Below are 22,875 nucleotides of genomic sequence, written 5' to 3' on the forward strand. Positions count from 1 at the left end.
GGCTGCTCTCTGCACTCACCAGATTTCATCCAAGGGAGTGGCTCCTGCTCTGCTCACCCCTGTGAAACTTCACGCAGCTCTTTAGGAATTGCCTTCCAGGAAGATTCTGGCATGCACCCTTCATGCACAATGGAAAACAGGTGCAAGAGGGAAATTCTTAAAAGGATGAGTTCTCAGGCTTTGGTGCCTTATCACTGACGTGGCCAGAGCAACCAGAACCCCCTTCCATCAGGAGAAAATTCCCCTCCATCTTGACAAATCCTCCTAATTCTGCAGTCTACTAGATAATTCTGAGCTGCTCAAAGCAGGCACATTAGGATCTTTTGATCCCTGGTATGCCTCTTGAAATGCAGCCAGCCAATCACATCTACCAGTTTGGCTACAGCAGATAATTAGAGCAGAACAAGAGAATTAGCAAAGCAAGAGTCACCTTCTTTACAAGTCACCTTCAGCCTCACTCAGTTGTGCTTGGTCTACTCCAAGTGCCTCCAGTCAAGCTTTGCCATGCCAAGATGGGCTTTTGCTCATTTAGGGTCACATTTCTAGGAAGCCTATGCACTCTCGACACTTACAACCCCTGAGCAAAGGAGCACTAACGGAACATGGACTTCGTTTTTCAGAGACAAATTATTCCGGACTGTTCTCTGTTACCAGGCCAATTGAAAAAAGAAAAAAAAAAGAGAGAGAGAGAAAATAATTGGTTTTTGAGGCACACCACTGCCAAGCAGGTCACTGGCAGTCCATAGCAGCAGCCTTGTGGGTATGTTTTGTTCGTTAAAGAAGGACAAGTCCTGTTAGGGATCTCAGGAGAGTATCCCCACTCTCCAAGCCCAGCACGATCCCTCTTGCTGTTCCCATTTGGGAGTGTGCTAGCACTCACATGGATCCATCATGTGATCAGCAGGCTTTGGTCCTGCTGCCTGGCAAGGAGCCTGGGCTTTGGACACCTTCTGGGGAGAATGGGGAGGTCACACGTCCTGATACTCCACAGGTACTGAGGGCTTGTTAACAGCAATGGCACCTGCATGGACACTGACCCAGCCTGCCTCAACAAATCTGTGTTGATTTTCTAATCTGGTGGCTGGAATGGGGCTTAGAGGTGAGCAGGGCGGAGGTTCCTCTCCTTCTGCCCAGGGGAGGAGACTGTTCCTTCCCAGAGCTGTACTCACTAGAAATGCTGCTTCCTAGAAGGCTCATGCTCTGCCTGTGCCTGCAAAAACGAGGATGGGGTCTGTATTGTAATACCAATATACCCTTGCACTGTTCCATGTGCCAACACAGAAGGAAACCCCTACCCAGGGCACAGGTGAGTGCTATGTAAACAGGTGACCTGGCTCAGCTGAAGGGTGCCTTGGGTGCCAGGAGGACAGGACTGACCCAACACAACTGCCCAGCCACATTGTCCCCAAGCAGCATCTGCCTGCTTTTCCCAGGTCCTGAGGGAGCTCCAAGTGAAGGGTGACCTGATTTGTGACAGACATGTGAAATGTCCTTCTGAGAGAGGTGGGCAGAGAAAGATGCAGAAGCCTGAGCAATCCTTTACATCCCCTCATGCAGGCATATCCTGTGATGTCTCCTCCAGACACACAAAATCTGCCCTGCCCTGCCTGTGTGACAGCTGTACAGTTTGGCATGTGGGTAGAAAGGGCCAGCTCCTCCCTGCAGAGGAGGTTTCTGTAGCACAGGATCAGCCCCCCTGGGAAGGCAGGAGGTACCCACTGTCCAGGCCCTCTCTCAGCCTTGATCAAAGGCGCTGTGACCCCAGAGCTTTGCTTTGCCTGGCTCTTGGGACATTTCCTGCAATAAGGGCCTCTACTTCCCACCCTGAAGCTCCTTTCCTATGGCACCAACACGTCCACCAGTGAGAAATGCTCTCCACTCCTTCCCACCTGGAAGTCTGGAGCCTGCTCTCCTCCAGCTTTCAACTTGCATCCATCCCTTACTGGCCATCCCCTTCCTCAGCTTGGTGGCCTTTAACCATAAGGGATAAGACAGACGTTTGCCAAAATCTCTTGAGCACATGAGTGGACCTGCATCCCCAGTAGCTCCTCTGGGCAGCCCAGTTCTGTCCTACCCTGGCAGCTTGGCCAGCACAGGTAAAGGTGGCTCTCATAAGTCCATGGCAAAAGGGGCACCGACAGGCCAGAGACGGCCCCAGGGCAGGCAGGGAGGCATTGCCCCATGGGTGGTGAAAAGAACTGAGGTGCCACAGGTCTCTCTGCACCTGCTGGGCACCTGCTGCTTCTCCCTTTCCACAGCCTGCTCCCAGCCTCTGCAGTGCCCATGGGCAGCAAGAGGACATGGAGCAGGGCCATGCATCCATGCAGGGAGCACTGGCAAGCTCCCAGGCAGGTCTCTGTCCCAGCAAGAGAGGGTGAAGCTGCTTCCCCAGGGCCAGCTCTGCTCATCGGGGAGGGTTCAGCCAGCAGCACTCCAGCTTTAATGGGGAACAAAAGCCCTGTGGGGGCTGCAGGGGCTGAGTCACGCAGCAAGGAGGGTGTGGGGCTCCCTGCCAGTCACGGTTCTGTGGAGGAGTGGGCACGGGGGCTGCTGTGCCCCTTGGGAGGTGCAAATCCTCCAGCAGGAATAGAGAGGGGGAGATGTCATAGTTTCATTTAGGACCAGACTAAGGTTAGGTAACTTGAATTGAAGGTGCCACTGGGCTGTGGTTCCCAGGGAAAGCCACAGCCCTTCTCCAGCCTCTGCTGCTTCCGAGTTTGGGGTCAGGAATGGCATGGGAATATGCTGTGCCACAGCACCCTGCAGCAGAGATGTCACAGGGCCACATGGAGGTGATGGGGAGTGCTGGCAAGATGAATGAGCTGCTCCTGACAACTCCCAAGGTAATACAACAGTCAGAGCACATTGAGGACGGGTTCCAGCTCCAGTAATGCCAGACCTTCATGGGATGACACTGGGATTAGGGGTGACGGCAATGTGTTCTTGGTGTAATACATGACTGTCGGGCCCTGTCATGATGCAGGGGCTAGCTCTTATAGACCTGAAGTTCAAATTTTCCAGTGCCTAGCAGGTAAAGCCTCAGCATGTGAATCTGGGGCAGAACAAATCAGGCACGTATGGGAGCTCTGTGGGGATTTCTCACCCCAGCTGACATCCACAGCACCAGAGTGGGCAAGGCTGAGGCAGGCCATAGCTGGGACTGTGGTCACAAAGTTCAGTCCCAGCCCAGGACAAACAGACAATGCAACTCTCCTGATGGATGTGGGCAGAGAACAGAAGGGCCTTTCTACCTCTGGATGCCGAGACTGGAGAAAAAAAATGCCTTGAATTAGGAAAAATCAGGGGTAATGTGGTTTCCTAAATGGCAAGGAGCTGAGCCAGCTGGGAAGAGGGAGGCCATGCTATGGCCATACCTGCTTGGTTGAGTACCACTGCCCATAGTCAGGGACCCTGTGCCCAGATAGGTCTTATCCATGTAGGATAATTGGACAAAACAACAGGTACTTTGCTCTGCTGGGGTTGCTGTCATGCAGTTTTCCAGGCTGCCTGACTTCACCTGATGGCAGGTCCGGTTAAGACAAGTGGCTGAGACCCAGCTCTCTGAGCAGCCTTTGCAGGCAGGCAGATGCCAGCTGGACTGTGAACAGAGAGGGGTGGCTGAGTGGTCACCCTCCTCTGCCTCCCCAGACTCCGAAGGGTTAAGTGCCAGTTTCGAGTGTCTCTAAGGTGACACCAGGCTGCCTGCTCCGTGCAGCTCCCCGCAGCCCCCTCCCCACGCACACAGCACACACTCACGCTCACTTTCTGCTTTGTCTTTTGCGAGCTGCTGCAGTGCACAGGCACTTTACTCGCTGCCTACCTCTGCCTGCTGCTCCTGCTCGGCTGCTGCTGCTGGGGACGCTAAGGGACGTGCCTGGAGAGGGACCCTCGCAAGAAGGCAACCCAAGCTTGCTGCAAGCATCGCTATCCCTGGACCGTGCTCTCCGGCGAGCACCGTGTTTCCCACTCCCTCCCCGCTGCCCTCAGTGCCGGCACCTCCGAGGAGCAGCACCAGCGATTCCGTGTTTCTCTCAGATATTCCTCCGCTTCGGAGTGGCAGGGCAGCAGAGACAGCGTAAGGCTGAGCTGCTGTGCCTGAGCTGCCCAAGCTACTATCAAGAGGCTGGTAAATACCACTGCAAAAAGTTGGACGCTGCTTTTTCTTGTGCTTGTGCTTCCTCAAGGAGTTAAGCCTCGCTTGGACTGTCCCACGGCCCTGGGGAGGCAAAGCAGAGCAGCACCGTGGGACTCTGTGGGGCAAGACCAGGCTGCCCAAGAAGTTTTGGAGGACTCCTTGCCTAGAGAGACACCTCACTTCACCATGGCTGAAGGTCCTGGGAACTGGAGAGACTTCTCCCCTGCCAGGAACGATGGTGAGGTGGCCAGGGGGGCCACAGCAAGTCTCCAAGGAGCAGTAGATGCAGAGAGCACTGGGCAAGCACAGCGCTTGGGCCTCCACAGCATGGATCCAGCCTGGGAAGAGATGAGAGGGGCAGTGGCCGTGGCAGAGGTGGAGGAGCAGTTCCTGCAATTGGCCATCAGAAAGCAAGCCTCTTACAGGTAAGAACACCTCGGTCCCCAAGTGTCAGGGCTGGGCTGGGGCAGAGGAGTGCCCTGCCCTGGGGCATCTCCCTCCTACGGGGTCAGGGTTGGCTCTTCCCACTAACCACCAGCACCTTCTCACCAGAAACCATGTCAGCACAAAGACAAGGGAACCAGTTAGTCCCATCTCTCCCCATCCATGCAACAACTCCCTCCGCAGTGGCAGTCCCATTGTCACTTTTGCAGGTCCCCTTATTTTCCTTCTATCCAACTCCCTGTTCCCATCCTGGGGCTGTGATGCCTCCCAGGAGCAGTCTGTGCCCAAGAGCCTCCCATGAGCTCTGTCATGGGGCCATGAGCTGGAAGTTTTCCTCTTTCTCTGCAGCACCAGCTTTTTGTTGTTCAGTGCATTGAATACAAGGGACTTCTCATAGCACCTGTTCTCCTTTTCCTCCTCTTCCCCAAGGCAAATGTCCCCTTACTTGATTTCCAGGTCCAGAAACCTTGATCCCACCTGGTGAAACTGAGCAGTGATACAAAGATGAAGGGCCTGAGATTAGGGCTTAGGCTATAAATGTGTTTTTTGGGGGCACCTTGCAGCAGGAGGAGATCTGTCTTGCTTTTTGGTGTGACTCTTCTGCCAGGACTGCTCTGCTTACCCACCTCTGCTATAGCCAAGCAAAGCTGGTGAAGGCAAAGAGTGGTTTTGATAGCTCTCAGAGTGCTTACAGCTTGTGGGAGCCACTGCCTGGTGACACTCGGGTAAGCTCCTATTCCCAATTCCAACCATAATGTCATAATCCTGCTTGGTCAGCATCTCCAGGACCTCAGCTCTACTCTTTCTGTCACAGTGAGAAAGGCCCAGGGTCCCACCCTCCCCTTTTTTTCACTAGAAGGGCGTTTGAGCCCTTCTACTATTTACTACTCCCAATCTTAGCAGAATGGCTTTTAGGTGTAATTGAGGAGAAATCGTTTTATCCTGTCTCTGCCCAGAGTAAATGTGAGCACTTGCAGGACTGACCCCTGGGTTACTGTGAGGGTCTGGGACTGAGTAGTGCGGAGAAGGCAGGAGCTGCCTCCTTACGGTTCTCCTGAGCTGGCTTGGCCAAGGGATGTCTCTGTGTCCTTCTGAGCTCCATGTCACCATGTCATGCTTAGCAAGTGCCACGTAGTTTACAAGCAGGTGGAAGACTGACATGGAGGATCTTGGTGCCATGCTCACTGCCATGGCGGATGGAGGCCGGATGGGCTCTCCTGCCTCTAGTCTGGGACTTGGGGACCCTGGGGTGCAGAGTTGCTCTGGGGAGGCAGATTTGGGGCAGGAGCTGTCGGTCACCCCCATCCGCACTCCTATGTGTACAGCAGCCCTTTTTCTCCTTTGCAAGGGCTGCAGTGCAAGCTATGAGGAAATTGCTCTCTAATACTGCAGTAATGAGAACTAATAGGAAACTGTATTAGTGCCTGCAGAGCAGGAGGGGCCCCTGAGCTGACTCATCTCCAGCACTTGTTATTCCTGCTGTGGGTGACAAGCAGGAGCTGGGGTGGCAGAGATCTCCTTGAGGTGCCCTGCCTCCCTGATCCTTGCCATGAGCTGGGGCAACATGCAGCTCTCCTGGTCCTCATTCTGTACTTAGAGCTGCTCACTGAGGCTCTGCCCTGATGCCACCGAGGATGAGAAATCACCGTGCCAAGAAGAGAGGGCAGAGCAGGCTTTTCTTCTCTTAGCTGTCTTCCTCCAGATGTGCACAGTTTTGCGAATAGATTAGCCGGCTGCAATTTTCCAGCCTCCCCTCCAGGGGAGGAAAGGGACCATATTGCAACCTAATTTGATCAGCCTGAATATGCTCCAGAATTGTCTAAGGTTGCTGGGGATTGTTTACATCCTACCCATGCCACCCCAGCCACCCAAAGCAGGTGGCTCTGTTGACATGCTCCAGCCTGTGCTGCCCTTACACAAAGCACCTCTGTTCTACTCAATCCTCACTAGGGATCTCTTTGCAAGAGACTTTGCTCCATTCAATGCAGGCTTTGCAGAAGAGAGGATTCTGGGGGGTTGGAGGGAATGCTGCAGCTATCTGCAGGCCATCAGCGAAGGAGGAAACAGTACTTGGGATGAGTTGCTTCCTCCACCCTGCGTTTTGGGCAGCCAAGCGAAGGGAAGGAGAAATGGGAAAGGAAGAGTCTGGGGTGGAAGATCTGCTTGAGCTGTCCTGTGAAACCCATGGAGGTTTGGGTCTGGCCAACTTTCCATCAGGTGCCCCTCCTGCAGCATGAGAAGCTTTGGGGGGCTGACAGAAATCCCTTTGCTCTGCTCTCTGGATCTGGAGACACTTTCTGAACCCTGGTACAGACTTTGGAGGAGCTCCTCTGTGGGCCACGGGCATTACAGGTGTCCTCAATGTTAAGAGAAGGTTGAAGGCCTCAGTCTTCTTGCTGCCAACCTGCCTGCTCCTGCTGGGACCTATTAGTCATCACAAGGGGCAGGCGGCATAAGCTGCTATATAAAGGTTTTGAAATGAGCAGAAATGATATTAATCCCATGGAAATAAAGTTCCTTCCATAAATAGCTGCCACGGTGTATGGAGGCGCCTTAGGCGGGTAGAAGAGAGCTCAGCACTCAGGTTATATTTAGGGCTTTGAGTAGCAGTTTCATGCCAAACATTAATGATGCTGGCTTGTGCACCAGATTTGCACATTCTGGGACAATTTTCCCAGTAGGGAGGTGCCTCTGCAATGCCAGAAGGACCCAATGCCCTCTGTCACTGCGGCAAACCCGGAGCAAGCACCAGGGCTTTGTGCCTCACCACTTGGAGAGTAACTTCTGCCAATGGGAGTCCAAAGTCAGCTCCTCCTTCCCTTGAGTGTCTCCACCAAGGTTTTGTGGTGGGGCAGGATCATCTCTAGCTTGAGAGTGAAGCAGCTTTGGTGGCAATAAGACAAGTTAGAGGCTGGAAGAACTTTGCTGTAGGGAAAACCCTGTGACGTGGGTCCAGGGAGGCCCGGGACAGGTGCTGGTGGGCCGCAGCAGCACCCTCCAACCTCTCCTAAGCAGTTCTGAGCTCCCTCTCAATTTCCTCACTTTCTCAGCTGCTTTCAGGGTGATGCTTGCAGCAGTATCCTTTGTCACTGCCACTGCTCCCAGCAACCAAGATCAGAGGGGTGTTTACCCAGAAAGGAAACCACAAGCGCACAAAGGCTCCTGCATTGGCTCCCCACAGGCTATGCTGCACGTCTCCCGCCCCATAGATGTGCAGGGTGTCAGACAAGTGCCCTTCTGCTCTCAGCCACCTCCAGAGGTAGAACCTGGACCAGCCCATGCCACACAGGGCTCCTCATGGCGTGGGCTGGGCATCTCTGGCAGGAGGAAGAGGGGGTCCTGTGTCCCTCTGTGCCCCCCAGCCTAGCGTTAGCCTCTGAAGAGCAAAGAGGGGTATCAACTTGCCAGCTCTCATCCCTACTAGGGAGATGTGGGGCACCTTGGCTGCTCGGCGCAGTCCTCAGGCTGGCAGATAGGACACAGCTAACACATCTCACAGGCTGTTCTGTGCCAGGGAGCTAAATATAACCCGGAGAGCAGAGCAGAGGGGGCTACTTTGTAATGTAAATAGCAAGGGAGCTTGGTCACAGGGCAGGCAGGACAGAGGGGAGAGCTGGCAGGGGCTACTGGAGAGAGGGAGGTAGGAGCACTGAGGGGCCCAGGGGAAGCTGGTTGCAACTCTCTGCTGTCTTCTCTTCTGTCTGCCTTCATATCTGCCTGGACTCTGGGTATTTGTGAAGTCTCAGAACAGCCTGGGCAGGGCAGGGGTTGGGGAGGAAGGAAAGGAGAGCCTTCTCCTTCTGCAGGGAGAAAGGGGCAGAAAGGGGATCTCCTTCCTCTGAGTCCTGCCTGCTGGCCTTTTAATCGTGTTAGCCTGGCTCTGCAGAGCAGCATAATCAAATTCCCATTCATTTCCAGCAAGCCGAGCCTGCTCTGCTCTGACAGAGACATCTGTCTCTGCATCCCTCTGTGCAGTCGGGGAAAGGAGACGGCTGGCACAGTCGGAGGAAAGTGCTATTAAGACCAGACACACTCCCTGATTTAAGCTAACCCAAGACCCTGCTGCTGCCAGAGGGGATACTTCTGTCCTCTCTCCTGCTGTGGTTTTTCCACATCAGGCAAGCCAGGTTAGCTCCCTGAGGCAGAAGATGACACCAAGTTAGCCTCCTCTGGTTGTCCCCATAGCCGCAGCTGCAGCTTTCCATGCAGTGGGGGTGTGCAGAGGGGCTGTGGAGTGGGACTCCCCAAGAGCAGGCCAGTCAGGAGGTTAGGGGCAATGCCAGACTGCATCCAAACACTCCCACATGGGGAGAGCTGGGATCCCTGAACCAAGGGACATCCCTTCCCTTGGCCACCCCTTGATCCCAGTTAACAATAAATCCCACAGGCAGGTATCCTGCTGAGTTTGGGTGAAGCAGGCAGCTTAACCTTTTCTGTACCAGGGGCTGCACAACTAGTGCAGAGACAAGGGTGCTGGTTCACAAAATCACCCAGCACAGTGACCTCCATCCCAAGAACAGCCAGAACTGGCCTTTCTAGGGGATCCTCCACAGTTTTGCACCAAGCCCAAGGGACAGAACTGTGGAAGGACACACAGACACAGCGCAGAGAGGATGGTACAAGTCCCAGGGCAGGGCGTCCCAGCAGCCTCACCAAGCGCCGGTGCTCCTGGGTAAGAGGGTCAGACATCAGTGCCATGAGACAGAGCACAGAACATAAAGCGGAAAAGTCCGCAGGCAGGGTGCAAATGCACCTAACCCATCACGGCACGCAAAGCAGTGGGGATGACGAACTCTTTCCGTGATAACGAAACCTCTCCCCTCCCTGATCTCTGAGCTGGAGTTAGGCATCCAGGACCTGCCTTTTTCTCTCTGTGTACACTAATTAGCACAGATTGTGTTCAGTTTCAGAGCTTGCCTGGTGAGATCAAGGTCTGCTGATGTTTCTTTTTTTTTCTTTTGATGATGGAGGTTAAAGCAAGACCATGTGCCCCTTTAGAAATGCCATCCGTGCAGGCCGCCAGGACCAGCTTTGCTTGTGTGTTTTTCTCTGGCTCACTGAAGCTGTCCACAGACCCCCTTGATGATCTGAAGCTCTCCTGAGGCCAGATTAGACCAAGTAGCATCTGGTTGTGAAGAGCTGGAGTTCTTGGAGGTGGGAACAGGCTGGGCCTGCAGTCTCATGCTGTGTCCACTCAGACTGGGGGATGGATGATGAACGTCAGGGCATCTCTCCTCTCTCTGAAGGCTGGCTGGGAGCCTCCTGGATGGATCTACTTTCCACAGTGCCTGTCCCTGGTTTACCCAGGTGTTTTTTCAACAAACTCCAGTGCAAAGTGAGCCGACGCTCATGGCTGGAGGGTGTTTTCAGACCCGCCGCACAGAGAGGATGCACACACCTAGGGGTTGTGAGTGCTGTGGTGCCGTGAAGGGTTGTGCATGGCACAGGGTGGGTGGCCGGAGGACTTGCCACTGCCATGGCCCAGTTTGCATGGTGGTGCTGGTGCAGCTTTGGGAGAGCGGGCTGTATGGGGGCATTCAAAGAGCCACCCAGCAAGGGAGGTGCGGCTCCTCGGCACACAGCCTGGCGTGCCAGGGCGTGCTCCTGCTTGCTGAGGGTGCGCGCAAGGCTTCACTGGAGAGGACCCAGCAGAGGAGGTGGCCGGCGCCGTGGGAAGAGTGCAGCGCAGTCGGCTGCAATGACAGCCGCACTCACACTTCCAGGAAGTGCAGAGAGAGGAACCAGGTGGAGGGTGCAAACAAAGCCGAGGCCCCAGGCAGGCGGCCGTGGCGGAGCACAGCCAGGGACCTGCCCTCGGGATGACTCCGGAAAGCAGCTGCCGAGGGAGGAAGAGCGAGAGTGAACCCCGGGCTGGCTGAGTGCATCAGCTCGTGGTGCGGCAGATGTGGCGGCATCGCTCCTGGGACGTTCCCCAGAGCCCTCCGGGGGACGTAGATACGAGGTACCCACCGAGCTGGGATCTACCATCTTCCTCTTACTCTTGGGGGACTGAGGTGCTGTGGCTGGTGCTGACAGCCCGTGCTTCAGGGGTTGGGGGAAAGGCTTCCCGTGCTTGCCTGGTGCCTCACCGGCAATCCCCTCCTCCTCTCCTAGTGCCATTGCTGGGCTTGCGCAGCACAACCTCACAGTCAGGATGCCGGAGAGCCGTGCGGGTGCTTTCGACGCCCAGTCTGTGAGCACACTGGGCCAGTGGGACTTTGCTTGGGCCGTCAGGCTCCTGGGGAGCTGGAAAGTGTGTCCCCATCCCCACCAGCCCTCCTAGGAACGGCTGGTGCTTGAAGTTTCCAGCGGGACCTGCCCCAGGGTACTAATGGTCAGCAGAAGCACCGTGCGGCAGGCAGACAGGGCCCTGCCAAGGCAGCTCCCGCAGCCCTGGCTTTCAGCCTGGCTCCACACCCCTGGGAAGCGGTGAAGCTGCCATTGTGGCCGGCACATATTCCATGCAAAGGAGGGCTGGGAGAGCCGCTCCTTGCCTAGACTGACAGCCATGTCGAGCAGGCCAGCCCCTGCCCACTGAACCGGCGGCTGGATGGCCAAGGTGCCCCTGGACTCAGGGAGAAGAGGGGCAGGCGCTTGCCGGGCTGAGTAAGAGCAAGGCTGGCGGTGGCTCCCGGTCCCCGGAGAGGGCGGTGGCGGGGCTGTTGACTCCGTCCCCCCGTCCGGTGGTGAACAATGGGAGGCGGAGACGGAGGGAGGCTCCGCTCCCGCCGCCAAGCCTTTTCCCGAGCGCGGGGCGGCGGCGGGGCCGACACGCGGCTTCCTGAGCTGGCGGCGCCGGGCGCGGAGCCACAGGGACGGACCCCGCCGCCAGTCCCGCTCCCGGCAGGCGGCGCTGACGGCGCGACCGCCGGTGCGCGGCGGCACTTCCTGCCCGGCCGCCCTCCCGCGGCCCCGGCGGGGCGGGAGCCGGCCCGGCCGCGCCCCCCGCCCGCCCCCGCTGCCCTCCCCTGGCGCGGCACCGCAGTAGCGGTGGTGCCGAGCCCCGAGCCCGGCCATGGAGGCGGCTCGGCCCCCGCCGCCCGGCGGTTCGCCCTCCGCCGTCGCCTCCTCCGAGACCGCCGCCGCCGCCGCCACAGCCACCGCCACCTCCTCCGGAGCGTCCGGCGGCGCCGAGCCCGAGTGGGGGCCGCCGCCGCCGGCTCCGCTGAGCCGCCGGCACAGCAACAAGCGCTTCACCGGCCTCAAGCTCTTCGGACGCAGGTGAGCTCCGGGCGGTGCGAGCGGCGGGACCCTGGGTGCCGCCGGGCGGGCAGGCTCCGGGTGGCGCCTCCCCCGTGCCCTGGCACCTGGCGGCGGAGCGGGGCCGGAGAGGGCCAGGCTCCCGGGCAAGGGCTGGCTGCGGGCGGCTGGAGCATCCGGAACGGAGGCGGCGGAGCAGCGGCTCCCGGCGAGCCTCCCGCCGCCGGACTGCCGAGAGCAGCCGCCGCACCAGGCCCGGCCGAGCACACGCGGGGGATGCGGCGCACGGTGTGGGGATGGAGCGGGACGAGGTTGCGTTTTCCTCCTTTCGAGCTCCTGGCACGAGCAATGAGAAGTTGGGGAGCATCCCCCTCGCTGCGCTCGCTGTCCTCCCCGTGGAGTCGGAGCCTCATCTCCGCGTGATTCGCTTCCCCTCGCCCAGACCCGCCTGTCTCCATCCCCGCGCGCCCGTCCCGTGTTTCGCCCGACTGGCAGTCCTGCCGCGCCGCGCGACGGCTGTGCTGGTCCCGTGCTGCCGGCTGGGATCCCAGCTTCCCATGCTTCCTCCCCAGAGCCAGCTGGGCTCCATGCGCCTCCCTTAGCTTCACTGTTGGCCTCATGGGATTTGGGGGATTCTTGGACCGTGTAAGCGAAGGGGTGCCCCTACCAATCTGTGAAAACACTGAATAACTGAGGTCTGAAGATCACCTGGTCTACCCTGCCACCTCGAAGCAGGGTCAAATTTGATCAGGCTGCTGATCTTGAGTTTTGAATGTCACCAGCGTGTGGAGAGAGCACAGCTTCTGTGGACACCTGCTCCCACGGTTCAGCTCCTTGGGAGTTTTTTTCCTCTGGTAAATATTCAGTTTCCCTTGTTACAGCCTGTGTCTCTTCTCTCTCAGGTTGTCACTGTTCACCTCTGGGCAGCATCTGGCTCAGTCTTCTCTGTATCTTTCCATTAGGTTGCTGAAAATGGTATTAATATTCCTCCTTGAACTTCTCTTCTGCAGACCAAACCACCCCCCTTATTTCATCTTCTCTTTGTATCTGATAACTCCTGCCTCGAGCCATCTTGGTGGCCCTGTGACAAACTTGCCGGAACAGCTGAAGCAGGATGCAGTGCACCTGGGTGTTGTCACAGGTGCTGAATGGAGGGGAAAGGCCCCAATTTCAGCCTCCACAGCCATGCTGGAACTGGGAGTGGATGGCTTGCAAGGTCACTCTGCCACAGAGCAGTGTTCTCTGAACTGGTTTCAGAGCTATTGGTAGTGGCTTCCTTGAGCTCCTGGCAGTCTCTGACCTGTCCCCAATACTGCATGGCATCTCTTTCTGACTCCCAGGGGTTCAGGCTGCTGTTACCACGTATATCAGAGCTGAGGGGAAGTTCTCCACATGTGAACAACCTTTGGCAGCGTGGACACATGGGGGAGAAGCAAAGTGGGACAGGCAGGAGGTGCTGAGCTGGAGAAGGCAGCAGGCCCTTCAAGGTGGCTGGAAATGCCCACTAGGTTGTTTGGTGATACTTCTCTTGCTCTTCTACTGCTGATGGAGGGACCCAGTTCCTTCTGGCTCAGGGTAATGAATGCAGCGCCTGGAGCTGCAGGGTAGTGAGGAGAGATTCTCACGGACCTCTGAGATTGAAGGGGCTCCCACGCATGCCTGTGGGAGGTAGACTCGATGGGAACTCATGCAGGATAATTGGCTGCATGCCACTAAATTCATGCCCACCTGAGCGTTGGAGGAGACGATGGCTTGAAGTTTCTTCACCTCCTCTGAGGGAATTACTGGGGAAGGCTGTGCTGCACTTTCTTTTGTCAAGAAGTACAACCAGCCCCTAACCCCCAAACGTTTTCCAACAGCCATCAGTGAGGAATTTTGCACCCCTTTCTATTCTGAGCTTTACCTAGAGTATATGTAGCTGGGTCTAGAGAAAGCTTTGGCAATGGGCAGGAGCTTGCTCCCTGGCAGTGATGGGTCTCTAGAGAGCACTGGCTTCAAGGAGAGAAGTCTCCTCAGGTGGGCATGCACTACTGGGCTCTGCCTGCAGCAACACTGGGAGGCATGGCCGGGGGGGCAGGGGTCCACAAAATGGCAAGAGAGCCTGTCTCGTCCCGAGGGCAGATGAGCCCTGAGGGGATTTGAAGCAACAGAGGAGTGGGCTCCCAAGCTCTGGCCTCTGGTGGTACGTTAGTCCTGTGTTTTGCAAGAAGGCTTATTTCTGTACCTTGTAATTGCCTTACTGGAGGGTGGAGTAATTGGCTCTAGGGCCGACAGAGACAAGTACACAATACATGCATCCGGGCCATGGATGGGTAATTCTTTTAATTGGGCTGATAAAGAGATTGAGGCTGATCAGATAATAGGTGGTTAGGATTAAATTGCCTTTCTAGGTGCCCCATTTCTTGTGCTGTGAGTAAACAGCACAGTTTACCCTTTCCAGGGGGGAACTGGGGAAAGAGTGTGAGTACTGGGAACAAAGCCTGTTTCTTGCTCTCCCCCATCCCCGAGAGGTGGGATGCTGAAACGGGTCTTTCCTGTGGATTTCAGGGTCTGTAACACATTCCCCTTCAAAGGAGGTATCTGTAATGGCTGGGTCTGGTGTGACGGCATAAGCAGGTAGTGTAGCCACCAGTGGGGCAAATTGGCAGATGGTTGTCCAGCAGGGAGCAGGGGACCAAGATTTTGGCTGTGACCCGTTGGCAGGCTTGGTGCTGGAGCCTGCACGTGAGCTTGGGGGTGCCTGCCACTGCCCCAGGGAAGGTCTGTGGGTGGCACAGCCTGTGGGTAAACGGTAAACTGAGCCGAGCACCCGCCTACGTGTTTCTGGGGCGTTGCTTGTCGCTGTCTTTCTCGCAGCTTGATGCTTGCGCCTGTGTGAAAGCTGGGGATGATGTGCCACTGGGACAGCAGTGCAGCCTTCCCCATCCCTGCCGTGTGGGGGTACCCTCAAACTTGCTGGCCTGTGGGCCTGCTTTCCTCTGTGCAGGTGCAGTAGACGGACTGTGCAGTGGGGTAAGCACCAGGTGCCCTGGGGGAAGACCAGACATGGTGAGAGTCCTGAAGTTTGTGCTCTGCATGCTGGCAGGCTGAGAGCAGTGCTTCCCTCGGGATAGGCTTTTTCACAACTTACCTTGCTGCCAGCTAGCTGTTGAGCAATCATCTTCCTACTCCTCCTCCCTGCATGCAGATTTTGTGTCTAGTTCTGAAACCCTCCAGTCTCTGCTCCCCGTCCTGTTCACAGGTGTTGGGTAGCATTTAGTTGGGCCCAGGCCAGTGGCACCTGTGGGAATCCCCAGCTGTCTCCTACAGTGACACTTGAGCTTGTTTGCAGGGCAGATGGGATGTGCTGGCAGAGTTGTTTCCGCTGCCGTGTTTGCTCTGTGATCTCTGCTCAGGGCCTGACCTCCTGTGGGGCAACTCAGGGACTTTTTATCTCACTGGGGGAAAAAAGTAAAGCACTAGGCACTCTGAGCAGCTGTGCCTGTTGGCAGCCAATGCAGCCTCCCAGCAGAGTCAGGCTGGGGCAGCCACCAGCTCATGGTGGGGCTGTGGCATAGGGCAGGGAAGGATCAGAGTGTGGTGGGTCTGGCTGCTTCCAGAGGCTCGGATCCTCCCTGCTGTGGTCCCTGCCTGCCACCTGCCTTGTCTCACCAGTTTCTGGCAACCACTGGCAGCTCTGCTGCCCTCCCAAGATCAGAGCAGGGGCTGCCACAGTGACATGTGCCTGTGCTGGAGAAGGTGTCAGAACCTTTAATCATAGAATCATAGAATGGTTTAGGTTGGAAGGGACTTTTAAGATCATCCAGTTCCAACCCCCCCCCCCGCCATAGGCAGGGACACCTTCCACTTAATCTTCTTAGGAGTTGGACCATCCTTTCCAGGAAACCCGGTAATCTCCTCAAGGGGCTGAGAGGAGGGAGGATGATGGACCTCTTTCCTACTTTGAGCGAAAACAGTGGGAAGAGAGTCAGGCACTGGGAAGCAGGCACAGGTCTTTGCAAGGAGACAGTGCTGAGAGAGGAGAGGCAAAGCCATGAGTAATGCAAGCAGGGAGAGTCTGGGAGCTGTTTGCTTGTGTGGGTCCCCTTGGAGACTAAGGAGATGCTCGTAAGGGCAGCCCACTGCTATGGGGGCTATGGGGGCAATGCTGTCATGAAAGGCAGCCTGAACTCTGGCAGGTGGTGGGAGATACAGTGTAAGATTTCTTTCACTCATCATCCTGCCGTGCCTGGGGAGCAGACAGTCTTCCCAGAGACTTGGCAAAGCCTTTAAATTGAACTTGCAGCTCTGGTCATGGTGGAGCTCAGGTGAGTCCATGAACTGAAGCTCCTGAGTTATCTCTCAGCCACTCATTCGCTTGCTTGCTGGTTCTTTAAACCAGTGCTGACTTTCAGATGCTGAGCTCAAGAGCAGAGCTAGGGCTGCAGGCTGAGGACCCTTGACCCTTGGGCCCATAAACAGTCTTTTTTTGGAAGAGATGAGGGCTGGCAGGAGGTGAATGGCTTCTGCTGAAAGCATTTAGAGGTAGGGACTCCAGTGCAGGTCTGACTCAGGGTCATGGAGAAGATGGAGAAATAGGGGAAACCTGTCCTGCTGGTTCTTGAGCTGGCACGAGGCTCCAGAGAAATAAGTGGCTTTGTCTTTGCAATCCTGAATTGGAGAGTTTTCCCTGGACCAGCTCTCCAGTATTACAAAAGTAATAGCCTGTGTTTCTGGTGCAACTTGCAGACCCAGCAGCAGCTGCAGTCTCTCTGAGAGTTGGGAGGCTTTCTTCTCCTCCCCATCAGGACACCAAGTGGAGGGTGAAGCTCTGCCAAGGCAAGCAAGGAGGCTGCGCTGACCAGGCCAGTGCCCAGTGGGGATGGAGTCCTCCTGTCCACAATGGATGTGAGTTAGACACAGTACTGTTCTCCTGCTGCCTTTGGTTTAGGGATTGATGCCTGAGGGTGTTAGTTTTGTATTTAACTGTGAGGTCTTCCCCCAGAAGAAACTCTTCCTTATTGTGCCAGGATGAGGAACTGAGAGGATCTCTTCCCAGTCCTTGCTGTCCCAGACAGTAAGAGTTAATGGGCCTCCTGTCTCAGCCCTGCCTGCCGGGCAGGTTGTGCTGTCTGGGTTAGACTACCAGTTCCAGTTTCTACCTGTGACCATTGCTCCCACACCTGGAAACTGCCTGCCTGAGCTTTGCCCATCTCATGGCTGTCAGCCCTTCCCAGTGGCTCAGGGCCTGGGGAAATGAGCTAAGCATGCCCCATCTTGGAGAGGCTCTGCCCAGCTGTGAGAGTTGGGGACCTGTCTCTGGGGAGACTGGGGGTTGCTGCCCAAGATGTGGGTACAGGGTGGTAGTTACGTGACACTGGTGTGGGAAACCTTGCTCTGGGAGGGCTGCCCTGACAGTACTGCAGGATGCCAGCTTGTGGCAGGCTGCAGTCCCAGCCCCACAGAGAGGCACCCAGCCAGAGGGGCATGAAAATCCCACCCAGTGCCAATAGGAAAGAGCTTGGTGTTCACACTTTCCATCACTCTGCTCACACCATCTCTCTTTCCCTGCTTGCCAGCTGCATCTTAGCTCTTTGTGGGGCTGGAACAGCCACGGCTCCAACACATGCTATGGCTTTGTGGAGAGTCACGTGTCCCACTGGCTGGCTGGTCCAGGAAGTTAGGGCAACTAACACAGAGCCTTCTTGCAGAACATTTTCCTCTCATTTGGATGCAGCTTGGCTTCAACAGGAAATGTGGGTTCTGGATGCTTGCATTTTGCAGCTCAGGTGTGGATCTGGAGCCAGAGAGCAGGGGAACTCCTTGCTGCCTGCTCCCCCCTGGCTGTGGAGGGTCCCACCTCCACTCTAGGGCAGGACTTAACAATAGGACGAGGATAGAGAGTCACAGAGCAGAAGTACCTAAGACAGCTCAGTCTCCTCCTGAGCTCCCAGCCTCCAGGCATGGCCTGTAGCCATCCCAGAGAGGGAGCAGGGGGCCATGCAGCCGGCCACATGCTCACCCCTCCATGGGAAAGTTCCCACTTGGTCAGATTATTTGTATCTCGTCCTGCCTTGACACCCTGGCCCTGGCCAGGAGCCTCTGAGATCCAGCGCTAAGCCTCTTACCGCCCAAGCCTGAGGTCACCACACAAGGGAACATGGTGTGGGGCACTCTGACAGCAGGCGCATGGCAGCTACTGCTGCTGAAATGTGGCGGGGGGTGAGGGGGAGGAGTGTTTTCTGCAGGGATTTTGCACCCATTGGAGGCTGGCAGATGGCGGGATTAAGAAGGTACGGGGCTCCTGTCCCGTGAGAGCTGCCAGGGTGCATGGAAGGAGGTACCCCGCTCCCCAGTGCGGCTCCCAGCAGGGTTACAGCTTGGCGTAGGGCCAGGAGATGCTCCAGCACAGGCTGCTGGTGAGGATCCCCCACCTGGGCTCGAGCAATGTTACCCACCCAGAGGTTTTCTTGTTGCATGAACAAGTGAGGAAGCAGATGTGGTGGGGGCAGGTATCAGAGGGGTCTCAAAAAAATGCTTTCCATCTGCACTGAGTCACTAAGAGCTTTGCTCCCCAGCCCCTGGCTGGTGGTGGGTCAGGGCTCCTAGGGCTTGGTACCTGTGCCTAGCCAGAGGGTTTAGGGCAGGTGAGCTGCTCTGCCCTGCCCAAACAATGCTTCTCTGTGCAAGGCTTGGAGAGTGCCTTTGTGATTTATTTGAAATTCAAATCCATGCCTGGACCCAGAGGTTGAGGTGAATGAAGGCTGCCAGGAGCCAGGCCAGCAAAGGGGATGAGGAAGGGAAGGAGAGCTTCCTCTCTGTGCCAACCTAGCCCTGGTCCCTGAGTCGTGTGCCCTCTTGCAGCCGGCTGGGTTGGGCTAGAGGTTACTCCCAGAGGAACTCTGAACTGAGTTAGTATCCCAGAAGCAGGAGTGTAATGCTTGATGTTTGCTGACTGGCTCATAGAGGAGAAATGTCATTGGTGACTCCAGCTCCATGGACATGTTGCCTGCATTGACCTCTATGGCTGACAGCAGGGATGATGGCACAAGTGCCATTGGAGCCCCTGGGATCTGCAAATGCCAAGGCAAGGGGAGAGCATGTGTGGTGGAGGGATGACATTGGGGCAGCAAAACTGTGGAGGGGGAGGATAGTGCTGTGTGCCAGGTAGCCAGGCATGTTCCTGGGGAGTGCTTGCTGACCAGTCTCTGTGTCCCCAGACTCCACCTGCCCCACAAAGGCGTCTTCCCTTGTCTCCAGGGCAGCCAGCCCACTTGATGGGGATCCAGGAGGATAAAGCACTGGCCAGCAGTATATAAGTATGTGGTATTTTTATTGGCTTGCACAGGCTGTGCAGTCCCAGCAGCTGCCACAGTGTTTCTTCTCAAGAGCTCTCCTCACCACCACCCCCATCTCACCCTGCCTCACCTTCTTGTGTCTGTACTAACCAAGGCCACTGAAAGCCAGGCTGCCTGCCTGCTGCCTGTGTCACTAACCGTGTTCTAGAGGGCAGCTCATGGCTGGACTTTAATTGATTAACATTTCAGCTCCTGTTTTGCTGGTGTTTGGATTAAAGGTCAGTCGAGGTCTTCCTCCTCTATGTCCTAACCATTGTGGGCGTGAGCACCTATACCCAGTGCATGCTGAGTGCTTGGAAGACCTAAGGTGACAGCACTGAGGCTGGTTTAGTAAAATGGCTGAAGCAGCCTGAAGTTTGGTAGGACTGTGACTGCTAGGAATGGTGGAAAATCAGGGCCTGGGAGACAATCACCATTGTTGGAACGTAGTTGCTGTATGAGAGCCAGTTCCTGGACTAGCCAACACCTCACTCACACGGGCTCCTGAGGAGATCAGCAAGTAGAGACAAGTCCCAGGTCCATTCCCAGGCTCCCTACACCATGGTCTTTGCAGAGCAGCACATCAACCTGGGCAGGATTTGGCTGCACATGTGCAAGTGCTGCAGTAGAAGATTGTCGGTGAGGACTGCTGCTTTGTGGCTTCTGCTGTACGGTTTCTCTAGGTATCACCCTGTCTGCATGGCATCCTGGGCCTTTCTGACTTTGCTACTTGGTCTCCAGTTTGTGTCTCTGACCTTGTAGACACCACAGACTTGTGTCCCAGCTCTGCTTGGGAGTGGTTGGAGGTGTTGGGAGCAAGAGGCAGTGTGGCCAGTTAGTGCTCTGCAGAGGGGAGGAGGAGGGGTTTCAGAGAGGTCCAAAGAGCCGTGGGTTGAACACCAGAGGGCACGGTTGGTCTTCAGAGCTCTTTGTTGCTCTGCTGTGCAACTCTAGCCCTTTCTCTGCAGCTGGCTTCAGCTGGGTGTTGTGACATGTCCCCTCTGCAGGGTCACTTGGTTCATTGCTCCTGGTTTTGCTTTCCTCTCTTCTGCAAGGAAGGGCTTGGCAAAGCATCTGTGTGGAGTTTTTTTTGTGCTGCCACGACTGAAGTGGCTGGTGAGCTTGATGGCTTAAAGTGGTCAGCTGCTGCCGCGGGCTGGCTGATGCTCAGAGGCAAGCCTCCAGCCAAGGCAGCTGTTAGCCAGCTCCCGCTGCACGGGCTGGCGTGTCCTGGTAGCACTCAGAGTCACACAACAGCAACCACACAACCTCTGCACCTGAAGCCTGGGTTGCTTCCCCCAACACTGGAGGTCTCCAGAGCACTCAGTGCTGCTCTGTGGGCGTGGGAGGAGGAGCAGAGAAACTCAGGGAGCAAAGCAAGGCAGCCCTGCATTAAAGGTCTATGCTAAAGTGTTAGTCCATTCCAGGAGGAGGACAGTGGTCTACTTTCTGCACCAGCATTGCCTCTTCGCCTGGGATCTCCTCTCTGAAGGACAATGGTTGTTGCAGAAGCTGACAGATGTGGGGATATTAAGGTGAGAGAAGAAAACGAAGCACGTAAGAGCAGATATGCTGAGAGCATGTAGAAAAAAAAGGGTGGAGGAGAAAAAAAATCAACTTTTCCTCCTGCCCTCCCATTTGTTGCAGAGAGAGAAGCTGACATTCAGCAAAACCAAAAAAAAGATAGATTTAACGTTGTTAAAAGGAATTACTTTACTTTTTATATGAGGTGCATAGTTTTGATGTGTGGTGCGGAATAAAAAGACAGTCACTGCCACAAGGTGAAAAAGTGAAACTAAAGGTTAGACTTGATATCAGTAACAAGTTCACAGTTAAACCAACAAATGCCATTTGTGTGGCAAATCAGCATGTACTTTGCTTAGTCACGGGGTCACAATGAAGGCTTGGGAGGTGTCTTTCTTGTCTCAGGCTTTGTGGTGTGGAGAGGTCACTGGGGACCAGGTTTCTCAGGGATGCTGAGCAGTTTTGCCCCTTGCAGACACCTGCAGGGGCTGCCACTTGTGGTGTGGTTTCAGGTGCGTGGGACCAGGGTCTCCTCACTTGGAAAGTCTTGCTCAGGGCTGCGTGGGCCTGGGGAGCCTCTCAGCTAGGAGCAGTGGTTTCTGCTTGAACACAGCAGACTGAAACCTGTGACAGCAGCACAGGGAGCCAAAGGTCTCCGTCATGACCCATTCTCCCATGTGCATGTTTACAGGCTGAGGGCTTAAGTAAGTCATGGGGGAAGGAGGAGAATGGCAACAAGAAGGTTTGCGTGGCTGGCTTGAGGAATGGGCTCTTAGGCTTTCTACTCCCACTGCCTCCAGGGAAAGGGACTTGGAGAATTAGTGACCTGGTCTTTTGCTGGTCTGCTTGACTGGGAAGGGATTTGGGGGCCAGCTGGAATCCTCCTTTGTCACCCCTCCAGGCTGTTTCCATTTACATGTCTAGATCCTGCTGGCCCAGGAGGGAGGTAGGACTGTGGTGGGGGTGAGGAGCAGCAGGGGTGTCTGCTATGCATAGACCATGGGGAACAGGGAGAGCAGGATGGGTACAGGGCAATTGGAGACAAGCTGGAAGCTTGAACCCTCCCTGGAAGTGTTCAAGACCAGGCTGGATGGAGCTTTGAGCAACCTGGTCTAGTGGAAGGTGTCCTTGCCTGTGGCAGGAGGTTGGAACAAGATGCTCTTTAAACTCTCTTCCAACCCACACTATTCTGTGATTCTGTTAGCTTCCTTGGCTGGAGATGGGGCTGGGGAGGAACCGCACATATCTCTTACCAGGCTACTTTGTTCTGAATGATTGATTAGTTATAGCACAGTTTTAATTTCCCCTTTGATAGAACATCCTGGCAGTCCCAGTCAATGGGTCTTAGTGATGGACAGGGGACTGTTCCTAGGGGCCCTTCTGCAGCTGGCAATGTGGCCACCCTGAGGCTGCAAGGATGCTGGGACCTGCTTGACTGCTAGTGGCAGCTGGCTCTTTCCTAGAAGTGGGAAGGGAAGTCCAAAGGATGTGTAGATACCCTGTGCAGGGAAAGAGCCCTCCATTGTTCATCAACTGCCAGGTTTGAGGGGAGAGAGGACTGAGCAGGTGCGAACATCTCCTGGCTGCCCTGGGTATCTCCAGCTCCCTTTCCCCTCTGGCGTTGTGAGAAAAGGGCTGAATGCAATCCCCACAGCAGCTTTGGTGGTGCTCACGTGTCCTCTCCTACCCCTGCCTCCCCCTGCTTCGCAAAGGCTACTTGCTCCTTCTGCTGTGATGGAGGTGGCAGCAGTGGTGGTAGCTCAGCCTTCAGGCCTGACTCCCCTCTGGTTAATGGTTTCCTGTGAACTGCTTTCAAGACACCCATCAGGGAAGGCGGCTGGCCGCCTTTGGCACACTGGCTGCAGCCTCCGTGACGTTTTGTTATGATCCTGTTACTGTAGTCTCTCTCCAGGCCCCAAGGAGCACTGGGCACAGTCCAAATACATGCACGTTCCTACACACAGAGGAGAAGAGCTCCCTGCCTAATTTTAGCCATGACATGTAGGCAAGGGGAAGGAGCAGGCGGGAGGGGGCAGGGTGTGAAAGGAAGAGGTCGGAGCTGCAGCCACTCAGGCTGACTCACTCACTACAGCCGTGTGTGTGTGTGTGTGTGTGTGTGTGTGTGTGTGTGTGTGTGTGTGTGTGTGGCTATCGGTTCCCATCGCCGGGTAAGTGACCAAAATAACAATAGTTGATGACGCATCCTGAAGTGAGCTGGCCTGTGGCATGACCCTCCCTCCCCTCTCTACAAAGACC

The 22,875-nt window shown here is 55.9% G+C and overlaps 1 protein-coding gene across 2 annotated transcripts in view; it reads left to right on the forward strand.

The window, feature by feature from the left end:
• Positions 1-3,972: 3,972 nt before the first annotated feature.
• Positions 3,973-22,875, forward strand: part of DGKZ (diacylglycerol kinase zeta) — a 53,817-nt gene continuing 34,914 nt past the window's right edge. The window contains exon 1 of one of the 2 annotated variants that reach the window (XM_051791622.1): positions 3,973-4,560. In XM_051791622.1, the coding sequence (XP_051647582.1) occupies positions 4,322-4,560 (239 nt within the window). In that variant the 5' untranslated portion in view covers positions 3,973-4,321. Of the gene's footprint in view, positions 4,561-11,475; positions 11,801-22,875 lie in introns of those variants that run through there. The other variant, XM_051791624.1, reaches the window with a different exon arrangement.

The sequence above is a fragment of the Manacus candei genome, unplaced genomic scaffold (assembly GCF_025592945.1).
Source record: "Manacus candei isolate 608988 ecotype Guabito, Panama unplaced genomic scaffold, ASM2559294v1 h1tg000033l, whole genome shotgun sequence".
Lineage (NCBI taxonomy): Eukaryota > Metazoa > Chordata > Aves > Passeriformes > Pipridae > Manacus > Manacus candei.